Source organism: Mya arenaria, chromosome 5 (genome assembly GCF_026914265.1).
Source record: "Mya arenaria isolate MELC-2E11 chromosome 5, ASM2691426v1".
NCBI lineage: Eukaryota > Metazoa > Mollusca > Bivalvia > Myida > Myidae > Mya > Mya arenaria.
This window is the reverse complement of record NC_069126.1, coordinates 17,609,624-17,622,179: the sequence shown is the minus strand read 5'-3', so window position 1 is coordinate 17,622,179 and position 12,556 is coordinate 17,609,624. Positions and strand designations below refer to the sequence as shown.

Here is a 12,556-nt window from a genome sequence, read left to right as displayed (position 1 = left end):
TTATGGTCGGGTCGTTCTATTTACAGAATCTGTAAGAAGGGATTCATAAAAGGTTTTCTTAAATGAAATGAAGTAGTTTTTTAACAACTCTTGAATGAAATAATGAACTATTGGTGTAAATATAAGGAATGAAATGCGGGGTTGATGTCATTATCGGGGATATGAACGCAATTGGGTTGGTCAAAGTACGCGTGGAGTCCTTCGGACTCCACACACATTGACCAACCCAATTGCGTTCATACCCCGATAATGACATAAACCCCGCAATTGATTCCTGAAATAAGATACTGTTATTTGCTTGCAACTAGTTGAACATCCGTCCAGTGCATGAATGTTCATTGAGATTAGGTTTAATATGGTAATCTGTATGAGTTGCCGTGTGGGCTACGCATTTTTCTGTGTCTATGTGTGCTCGTTACAAACTAGGTTTATTATACCAGTGTTTTGAACAAAATAATAATACACATTTAACGGTGATTATTATATCTACCTTTTTAGGGGACGGAGTCAAATTCTTATTGTTTTGACCATTTTTGTATGTATGTTTATCTGCAAGAAAACTCCAAAACTATTTTGATAAAACATTACAGGAATGATACAAGTCAAGAAGTGCAGAAACATCAGCATGCTCTTCTCGGTTACTTGTTCACGGAGCACTAATACTTATATATAGTACATGTGGCTATCCTTGTCTACACGTAATCTCAGTGACATGATAGCATGGAGTCATCTTCCTTGTTACAGGTGCGATTTACGAATAACTTTATATAGAAATGTGTTCGGTAAACATTCGAATTTGCAGACTTGTCGCCGTATTGAATAATGTTATTACAAAATTTGTCCGCGAGAAATCTCAAAACTGCTAAAGGGATTTTGATGACACTTCAGAGGAATAATAACAATTTTCAAGCATATTTGTGCATCATCAAGGTCACCTTATACTACTGTCACATTTTAAAATAATACATATGCACACCTACATTCGTGATCTGTTTTCAATTCATCGCATAATTAAACGGTTGTTCGGCTATTGTCGTGGTTTGATTCATTCGTTCGTGCGTAAAATTAATATGAATTTTCAAGAAATAACGATAACCAAGGCAAAAAGACACACAGTAAATAAAGGTATCCCCGTCTGTAGCAGGATCCGATAGCGGGCTTTTTTATCTTTATTCGCAGCTGTTAGCCAGGATTCACATCCAACGTAGCTCTTAGCGCTGGACCGCATCAGGCGAAGCTGTTAGCGCTTGATTATGATTACAGCTCTCAGCACTTGATCACATCAGGTGCAGCTCTTGTGCAAGCTTGTATCGCTTGTATTCAACTTAGCCCGATTTAACAAAAACACTAACGTCCCCATTATTTCGAAAACAATTAGATTGATTTGTTCTGATAAGGTCAAAGTGATAAAAATTGTGCAAAAAAACATCAAATTCACTTTTAAAATTACTCCTTGTTCAACTAAACACATTATGTCAAAGCTTTGTAAATATTTATGGATTTCATGGTTATTGGTATATTTATGTAATCCACATATATTCCATGTACAAATAGACAAGTTTGTATCGTCATTTGTTGTCACTGGGCTTCGGCCGCGTCCCTAGTCAATTCTTCCACACCCGATGGCACTAAGAGTGGTTTCATCCGATGATTTATCGTCGTCCCGCGAAGTTCGACTCCCATTATGGTATCGTGGCTCGTCGCCTCTAATATTAAACGGTCGTGTATCTGGAGTCCGGTTTACCGGCCGTCAACGAGCAGCGCCGATGCGCACTAATTGCTTACTTCCCTCGTCATATTTATACACGCTGTCAACAACGATCAATTTATCGAAGCTTAGCCTTGCGAGCCGCCCATCATTGCGCTCAGCAACCAAACGTTTTGAAAGTTCTCGCCTATGGCGCATTACACGTTCTGTATAGTCCTCGTGCACAGCGTATCTAGAATCTCGGTTGAGTAAAGTTCTGGCCTTGTTCAAAACGATATATTTATCCGTGTACTTTCCGAACTTCACAATAATACTGCACTTATTTCTATTCTTCCCTTTGATCCTATGAGCCCTTTCAATCTCAGCATTTTCTAGCTTAGACAATGATAAATCATTCTTGATAAAGTTTCTGATTCTGATTTCGCTCGTTTCCCAATTTTTATTCATTTCGCCATCAATACCAATAAAACGTAGATTATTCCTACGTGAGGCCCCTTCAACGTTATCAACTGTTATTGTCAAGTTCTTCAAACTTGATTTCATTTCTAAATTTTCCGTTTTCAGGAATTCATTTTCCTTCTGTAGATTACTGATAGTGCTATTTATATTGTCGATATTACTGTTTATAGACATTAAATCATCACTTCTCACCCCTGTTTTCATGGTACGTAAGAAAGACATAATATCCTCATTATCATTTCCCGCCTTGGCCTGACGGGCCTTGCACGCTGGATCCTAACCCCGACCCCTCGGCGGAATGAGGTCATAATCCTGGCTACCGGCTATGGATGCGAACGAGCGTGTACTCTGTCGAGTAGCCCGCTGTGACCCTGGGGCAGGCCCTGGTGTAGGTCTCTGATTGAGTTCCACGTCTCCACACACCATAATAAGTATTGTCATCGCCAAAACAAGTCTTTATAATCCACTTTATGCACTTCTAGTCACAATAATACCCTTGATTTTACACCTTACTTTATACGGCATCACAAAACATCCACCCACTATAATTATTAAATTAAATAGTGAATAACTTCTATGATTTTTCGAATAGCGGATCAAACAATTGATTGCGATATTTTTAAGTTTATCACATCTACGGTTTGTTTACATTTTCGTCTGTTTCTTCCTTCTTTTGAAGAGTAAATCGTAGATCAGATCTAGTTCGTACGAAGTTTTTAATAAAACTGGCCCTAAGAGTGTATATGTGTAAAGAGGTATGTGTAGGCTATACGTTACGATAGCTCATATCAGTAGCTGGCTAGTTGTTAATTGTCCAAACACATATAATTTCAGATATTCAATATAAGTGAGTTACTTTTACAGAATCCCGTTTGAATTTCGGACTATACTAAGACTTTTAATGATGCCATCAAAGGAAGATAAAACGAAGGATAGCAGGTGATAACAAAGGTGTCTCGTTAGAACAAACACCACATATGTAAGTGTAACCTGTAAACATCGAAGAAAAGGTTAATTAAGGAAATGTTGAAGGAACGGAGCAAGATTTTGGTCAAGGTCAAGCTGGCAACACAACAGAGGAGGAACGTTCAACTAATACGGGCATTTGTAGTGCAAACGATGCATCGTTAGAGAACGATAGTCATGTAAACGATTATTATTTATTGTGTTTCTTTTTTCTTTCATTTTTAAGCGATAAATAGGTTTTTTGTTGACTATTGATTTTACAGATAATATTAATTAATATAATAATGGAATGAAAACAGAAGGGGCAAACCCAGAATTGAAGTACTGAACCAAAACTCTGACGAGGAGTTAGGTAAAGCCCTAGGTTTTAAATGACGGGAGGCACAAAACGTCACAGGACAACATAGACATACGTCACATGCATCAGTATACCATTCTTTAATACACGTTTGGGTTACTTATCATGTTAACTGTTTAACCAATAAAATTTAACAATACGTGATAACGTGTTTTTAAACATAACCACTTTGCAGATGTGTGATTTTATTTCAGTACTGACCTATTTGGTTTCTCAAGAGCGTGAATCGAAGGGAGTGAGCTATCTATTACCGAATGTGCTTGTAATTGTTTGCAATAATACGCGACATCTCGGTCAACGTGCATCGCTTTATTTTGATGATAAAGAAACTAACAACCGAACTCGAACAAACACTATATCGAAATTTATTGAAAACCAAAAGGGTTACTTTTATGAATCAAAATAGAAAAACAAGTTCATTCATTTCTGTATCAAAACCAATTAATAACATCTGACTATCTTGTTAACTTTTCGAGAGATAACCGGTCAAGAGAGGTAGGGGTTAAAATCAAAAATCCAAAACCTCAGAAAGGTGTTATTGAATGTTTAGAGATGGAATTTCAATAAGAAATGTGGCACATCCAGTAAATCTCGTTATTACCGAGTGTGGCCACCATTTGCATGAATGCATGCAATGATCCTACGCCGCATCGACGTAACGTAACGCAATACCAGTGCGTTCCTCCATTCCTGTTGTAACGCCCGTGTATGATCGCGAACATTGTCAATCTGATGGTTAGCTCGTGCTTTGCGGCCCAGCTGATCCCATATGTGCTCTATGGGGTTTAGATCCGGGGAAACCGCGGGCCATGGCATGATGTTGACTTTGTTTTGCTGCAAGAATTGAGTGGTGACCCTGGCTACATGAGGGCGGGCATTGTCATGCATCAATGTTACACCAGGACCATGCTGACAAATAAATGGTAAGGCATAATCATTTAGCACGTCTGCAACATAACGCTGTGCAATAATGTTGCCCTGTACAACAACCAAATATGTCGTCCGGTTTCCTATGATCCCACCCCAGACCATCACGCTCCCTCCCCCAAACCTGCTCTTCTCAACAATGCAACAATCGGCGAATCTTTCATTTTTACGTATATATACCCGTATATATACCCGTAATCTTCCGTCAGCATGACTAACTGTGAACTGAGATTCATCGGTGAACAAAACTCGGTTCCAGTCAGCCCTTCTCCAAATCAGATGACGTCGCGCCCATAACAGCCTGGCAGCACGGTGACGTTGGGTCATTATCTGACCAGTGTACGGGCGGCGTGCCCTGATTGGTTGGGCGTTACGACGCAACCGGTTGCGAATGGTCTGCCCTGAGACACCGTTTTGCCTAGCAGTGAATGTGGCTGCCAATTGACGTTGACGTTAGTGCATCAACGTAATGAAACGATCTGCTCTAGCCGTCGGTACACGAGGCCTACCAGGTCGCTGCCGGTCGTGAACAGCCCCAGTCTGCTGGTACCGGGATGCAAGACGATTAATCGTCTTCCGACAGCACCCGAACCGAGGCGCGACTACCCTGGCGGACATCCAACCCGCAAGCATCCCAATTGCCTGATTTCGCTCGTTTTCGGAAAGCCGTGGCATATCGAAAACAGTGAAAAAATAAAGAAAAATTTTAATTTTAAGAATAGCCCCTATCGCATGAATGGTATGTATTCAATACCTATCTGAGATTTTCTCATCCTTATCTTAATTTGAAATCTTAAATCGGTCCTTAGATTGAAAATGTGAACTAAGATCGAAATCTAAGTCTTAGAACCACTCTCATATTCGTCACCAAGCACGCGGTTCTAAATATAGATATTCTGTAGTTTCCCAGCGTTAAAAATAGTAACAAAAATGCGCGGACGTTGTAGAAGTTATGCAGACGATGTAAACAAAGATGGCCGCGAATAACGAGAAAAAGAGAAATCTAAGCTTTTCAAAAAAAGAATTTTTGTTAATTTGCAAGCTCATGGGGGAGGAGAGTTGCCACGGCATGTCAAAACACGCCTTATATAAGAAAGGCTATACTTCAAGTAAGTACATCTTGTTATTTGCCAAGTAATTGAAAACTAAAGATAAAATTATCCTTGAAATGAAGAAAAAAATGATCATTCATAACCAATATCTCGCTTTCCCATTGATATTCATTTTACTTTGAACATATTATAAATAAAAGAGAACGATAGATTTATTATATATGCAAATCATTTATTTGGAACAAAAATTTTGCCTAGTTGTAGTAATCCAGTTGCAGGTTTTCCCGTGCGACCCCACACCCCCCTCCCTAAACCCAACACACACAAACACTGTTGCCCGGAAATTATAGGCATTTTAAAATAATTTCTGTGTCAATATTATTTGTAAATGAAAAATAGATAACCATGCAATTATTTTATGCTCCTGAAACTTCCTCCTTCTCCCCCAGTTATGGATTCATGACATTTGGATTTATTGATAATTAATAATGAAAAATTATGAAAAATCATGCATGTACCGTATATTCTTTTTTTTAAAAACAAATTGTCCTTAAGGAATCACCTCAGAGACGAAATGAAAAATGTGGGAGACTTTTGAGAGAAGCTTCAATGTCCAATCTACAGGAATACATAGAACTGTAGACCTTCTAACTAAGAAGTGGGACAACTTGACCCTAGTCCACTGCCCTGAGTTCATGGACTACAAAAGACAGTTTCAGCTGACAGGTTCATATGTTTCTCATCTTACATATATTTCTGAAATTAAATAAAAAGTTAAATCAATTAATGTTATTTATTAAATAAGGTAATCAATTAGGATCACAACTATACTTGCAGTTTCAAAAGTAATTGTAATATTATAACTGCATACTGATTCCCTTTTTTAGACATATTAATAAATTTAAATAGTGAATTTTGACACTTTCACATACTAATTATGTACATAAATATTTTGTTTATGAACTCTTGATTACATTAAGAATTAATTGAAATGAAATGTAATGACTCAACTCAACTCTCAACTTGTCTTTATTTCCATCACACTTGGTGATATTCATATTATATACACACAGTTATTAAAAATAGAAATGACAATACTGTACAAAAGTCACAAATAATTTATCAAAAATTAATGGAAGCAAAACATTATTTTCTTCAGGAAATGGCCAAAATACAGCCTCCTTGTCAGAATTGACAAATGCTGGCATTGATGTTATTGGCAGGGATGGCTGTGCCATGGATGGAATCGGTGGATCAGAAGAATTTGATTCAACATGTATACAGGAAAGGTATCAATAGATGGAATATCTTACAAACCAAATTTGAGATCTTCAACAATAATGCATAATGCCAATGAACTTCACCTTGCTATATTGTCATTGAAATAAATAACCAAATGGGTCAATAGGTGAACATAAGTGTACTGATTAGATGGTGGAAAATGATATTTTATAAGGCTTATGTTATCCTACCATATACAGAAATGAGTTGATGTTTGAATTTTCTCAAATAAACAATAATCATTATAATCTTTATTTTTCAGCCGAAGCAGATCAGATGTTGGTCTCAATTCACAGCCTGTATATCAGTTTGTAAATGATTACACGTAAGTATCTCTCACAGTCACTTGTTGTATAACATTTTCGTCAAGCTGTTGATGTCATCTTTGTTATAAAAAGTATTCTTAGCTATTACTAACATATCCATATCTTTTAAACATTCATAACAATAACATCTGAATTCAACCAAAACACTTTTAACTTTAAAATATTCACACATTGCCATTAACTTACACATTCACATGACTGAGACAATCATATCACTAAGACATTTATATGAATAAGACATTCATATCACTGTCAGATTCACATCACTAACACATCCATATCACCACCACATTCTTATCACTAAGACAATAATATCATATCACTTAGACAATTATATGACTTACATCACTCAGACAATCATATCACAAAGACATTGATATCACTAAGACATTCATATCACTAAGACATTTATATATAACAGGGTGAGATAACACTACACTGCACATTGATATAAAATAACATGAACACAAAAAATGATTTCAGATGTATACCGACATGTACATGTAAATATCTAAGGACTTAAGTAAAACATAGCACACATTCATTGATTTTTGGTGCAATTTACTGCCTTAGAGCTGTTTCCTCTTGCCAAAAAATCCCCATAAAATTATATTTTCCAAAATAATTAATAAGATTTCCAGTGAATACAGCAATGAATTGCTTAAAAAAGATAACAACATCTTTATAAGACTACCCGGTAGCCATTTTAGATTAAATGCATAAAAAGGTAGAAAAAGGTATATTTTATATTATACTTTCCATTCAAACATAACTTTGTATTTTTCCCAAAGTCTGGAAAGTCCCAATTTGGTACCAGGTTCAATTCCAAAATATATCACATACATTCTCGGGTATGATCAAGTTGGGAAAATGACTCTCACATTCTAAACAAGTCAGCATAGTGACTTTTTTGCAAGATTTGCAAAACATTGATACCACATTTTAGAATTAGAGTTTGTAATTTCAGGACATATCAGCCCGTGTTGGAGACAGAGGAGGTTCCTGCCACGTTTCATCTTTCAAGACCTGAGGCTTGCACGACTTCCAAATTGTTCACAACCTCAACATCATGCAATCAATGTTGCTGTCAGGAGTGTAAAGCAATCAGGCAGCTGCAAAATAGAAAATTAGAATAAGAAGTGGCTATTTTAGCAAAGCAATTAAAAAAAGAACAATAAAGATCAATATTCACATTGAGTGCTGATGCCAAATTTCATTAAAGTTACAAATATTTAAGTTAAATCGTGTGGCATTGACAGGTTAAATTTGGAAAGAGATTACAGTAAAGGACCTCTAACTACATTCTTAATATCCGATATATGTTTGTTGCCAATTATCAGCACATTTAAGTACACATTTATTATAGAACATAGTTATGTATGTTGGTACTCTTTAAAGTCTTTGATTAAAACTACTGTTAACTTGCAGGTACCGAGTATTTGGTAATCCACCTTGTTGTTCATTGATGGCATTTCAGAAATTATGCAACTTGTGTTCTGCACAACAGTGTTTTACCCATACCTAAAGTTATGTTTCAAGAGTAAGGCTCCAAATTTGATAAGTCTATGTACATTATACTCAAGGGATATCCATTTTTAACTTATATGGGGGAAAGCACTTTAAACTACATGTAATACCACTCCCCTACAGAATCAAATTTACCCTATTGGGGTCCAAATTAGCAAAAAGACACCCGCGAACATTTACTGAAAAATATATTTGCCTTTCCCCATGTGGGTTATATATTCAACCGAAAAAGCCATAAGAATAAGTATTCATGAGCAGAATTGGTATTTTGTTCAATAGTATTTTGAGTTGAAAACAAATTCTTAAATACATTATTGAATGTGCCATTGATACTTTATTTACTATTACTTTTAACAAAAGAATACATTTTATAAACATTGCCATAACATGACAAAAGATGCTAAAGCATACTTGGTAATGTTAATGTTGAAATAAAATTATTTTACCAAAGTATAATGTTGAAACAAAGTGGTCTCTGTATCTTAGCCCAATAAGATTGTTAGCTTGAGGCTGCACCCTGCCATCATCACCATTTTCACCATCATTGTTGTCTGCTATAGCTGCCATGGGAATGGCTCGCTGCTTGCAAATGTTGTGCAAAACACAACAAGCAATGACTAGCCTTTTAAATAGAATTTATACATGTATAATATATATAAATCTCGTATATATATATATATATGATTTATAACAAACATAAGAATTTTAAGAAATTAGCTTCATGATTTTTAAGTGCAATTCCTTTCCTCCTTTGATGTGTATAGTATCACCTGCGTGACCGTTTGAATCTTAATACAAAATTTATTATGAATGTTAACTGAAACTCTACACAACTTAACCAACAATATTGAATTCCGTATTGAATTAACATTCATAAAAAATCTTGTTGCTGTTATAATTCATTGCTGTACATGAGTAAAGTACTAAGAGTTACAATTAATTATTTAATGTAATTGTATTCTATATTCTGTAACATATTATTATTGTGATAGTTTAATTTGAAGTTAAATTTCAAATAAATTATGTTAGTCTTAAATTGTTCATCTTATATTATAATTCACCTGCACACTTTAACTGGAGGATTGCTTCCCTATGAAGAATGCCAAATCTCCTCTTCAACTGACCTATCCCTCTCTCAACCAAAGCTCGAGTGACTTTGTGGCTCCTGTAATAAATATTCAACAACAAACATTGAGGTGCTAATGTAATGTTTATCTAAAAGTTGCATCAATCTTTTTTTTGATTCCAATTACATCCAGCAGATAAGACAACAGAATATAATAATTTGGGCTCTCAATTTAATTTGTTTGAAATTTCCTCAACCACAATGTAACAAGATCAATACATGTAGGGCTATGCATTTTAGATTATGCAGAGTTAAATTAATTTTGAATCATACCTGTTATAGGCTTGTTCGGCCTGGGTTTGCGGAGCTAGGAAAGGGGTAAGCAGCCACCTTTTGGCTGGATAGCCGCTGTCCCAAAGCAGATGGAAACCGTGTGGCATGTGGCCATTCTCAAAAAGGTTGTTTAATGAGCTTTCTCGTAAAACTCTTCTGTCATGCACGGATCCAGGCCAGCGTGCAACAACATCAATTATAGTGTACCATCCGTCAAAAACAACTTGAACATTTATACTATGTTTTCCTTTTCTGTTTACATAAATTTCTTCATGTTGATTGGGTGAGGCAATGTTAATATGGGTTCCGTCTATGGCCCCAATGACTTTCGGAAACCTTGCAATCCCCTGCATTTGCACAGCATTCTGTCTGAATTCTTCAACACTACCTGGAAACTTAATAAATTGCCTTATCAACGCAGGTGATGACAGAGCATTAATAACTTCAGTCAACACACGTGACACTGTTGGCTGACTGACGCCATGTATGTCCGCATCATTTAACTGTATCAAGCCAGTTGCTAAATATCGTAATTTAATCAAGATTTTTTGTTCAGGATATAAGGCGTTATTTCTGGCTGCTTTAGGTGAAATGTTAGCCCCGATCAGCTGTGTTAAATAATTGATTCCAGCTCTGTCAAATCTGTATCTATTTATAATATCCATTTCCAGTAGAGTATCAAGATTCGGGGCACGATCCATGATCTGAAATAATAGTCTGACATGTTATTTAATCATCATTTGAATTAAAAGATAACATCATGACAAATACTTTGAAAAATTATCAATTTTGGCCGATAGTTTGCATTAAACTTACTTGTAGCTTTTTAGTAAAGAAGTACTCATATGACCTGGTTGCAGCTGCACATTTTTATGAGAAGTATTAACATTCATAAAATTACCATAGAAATAACTTTCAATACATTGACTTGTCAAATCTTTTCTTTACACAATTTTAAAGATTTCTTTACAAAGCTTTGATGAAATTTGATGGGGCAACATGACAATACATGGATTATGATTCTATTTTTTATAGTAAATATATATGCTATCTCAGTTCACATGAATGGTTTCCTTTTAATTTATAAGAGATGTATTCTTATGAATCCAATCATTGATATTTTCACTATCATTACTTACAGTTGACTTTATTTCAGTAATATTTTCAACATTGTTTCTTCCTGTTCTGAGATTAAACTTTGGAGAACCAGAAGATATTGAAGGGGGTAACATATGACAAGAATTGGATTGTGATATTAACAACACAAAACAAGACCCTCTTTAAATCACGCACTTCAAATTGGAATCCAATCTCAATTACATCCAGATAATGATTTGTTTGCATGTTATGATTATAATTCGAGGTAACATTCTCCTTTCGAATTCTAAACATGTCTGACTGCTTTAACTATTTTATCACTGACAGTTGACAGTTGAACATAACACACAGTCAAACAAATAAATTGACATAATTGTTTATTAACATGTGTCTAAGGTGGTAAACGAATATCTTTCATGTTATTAATCATCAAATGCCACATAAGAAAATGGTTATCGACATGACATAAAAAATACCCATTGAAGAAATGTGAAACGGTTGAAATGAAAACATTTCCGGAATATCGCGCAATTATATGATGTAGTTAAGGCGTTCGCTAATGTAATATGCATTAATTTTGCTGTTGGTAGCGAATCAATCAACACCAAAGAATGACAAATCAGACGAATAATACTGTAATAATTCCATGGTTTTTACAAGTCTAGCATGTGTTTTTAGGCGAGATATTTGTTCGACCTTTACATTTACATGTGGCCACCATTTGCATGAATGCATGCAATGATCCTACGCCGCATCGACGTAACGTAACGCAATACAAGTGCGTTCCTCCATTCCTGTTGTAACGCCCGTGTAAGATCGCGAACATTGTCAATCTGATGGTTAGCTCGTGCTTTGCGGCCCAGCTGATCCCATATGTGCTCAATGGGGTTGAGATCCGGGGAAACCGCGGGCCATGGCATGACGTTGACATTGTTTTGCTGCAAGAATTGAGTGGTGACCCTATCTACATGAGGGCGGGCATTGTCATGCATCAATGTTAAACCAGGACCATGCTGACGAATAGATGGTAAGGCATATGCATTTAGCACGTCTACAACATAACGCTGTGCAATAATGTTGCCCTGTACAACAACCAAATCTGTCGTCCGGTTTCCCATGATCCCACCTCAGACCATTACGCTCCCTCCCCCAAACCTGTTCTTCTCAACAATGCAACAATCGGCGAATCTTTCATTTTTACGCCTGTTACCCGTAATCTTCCGTCAGCATGACTAACTGTGAACCGAGATTCATCGGTGAACAAAACTCGGTTCCAGTCAGCCCTTCTCCAAATCAGATGACGTCGCGCCCATAACAGCCTGGCAGCACGGTGACGTTGGGTCATTATCTGACCAGTGTACGGGCGGCGTGCCCTGATTGATTGGGCGTTACGACGCAACCGGTTGCGAATGGTCTGCCCTGAGACACCGTATTGCCTAGCAGTAAATGTGGCTG

At 36.4% G+C, this 12,556-nt stretch overlaps 1 protein-coding gene across 1 annotated transcript; it reads right to left on the bottom strand.

The window, feature by feature from the left end:
* Positions 1–9,654: 9,654 nt before the first annotated feature.
* On the bottom strand, positions 9,655–12,219 carry LOC128235485 (putative nuclease HARBI1). Its single transcript, XM_052950301.1, has 3 exons — positions 11,878–12,219; positions 10,004–10,707; positions 9,655–9,769 (listed from the first exon to the last, which is right to left on the bottom strand). Exons 1-3 carry the CDS (start codon positions 12,217–12,219, stop codon positions 9,655–9,657), a joined length of 1,161 nt encoding a protein of 386 aa, XP_052806261.1.
* Between the last annotated feature and the right edge of the window lie 337 nt (positions 12,220–12,556).

Coding starts and splice junctions, on each gene's coding strand:
- LOC128235485 (XM_052950301.1), bottom strand. CDS start 12,219: ATGGGAAACCGGACGACAGATTTGGTTGTTGTACAGGGCAACATTATT. Junction 10,708..11,877: donor AGGAATGGAGGAACGCACTT/GTATTGCGTTAC, acceptor CTATTATTTCAG/ATCATGGATCGTGCCCCGAA. Junction 9,770..10,003: donor GCCGAACAAGCCTATAACAG/GTATGATTCAAA, acceptor TATTTATTACAG/GAGCCACAAAGTCACTCGAG.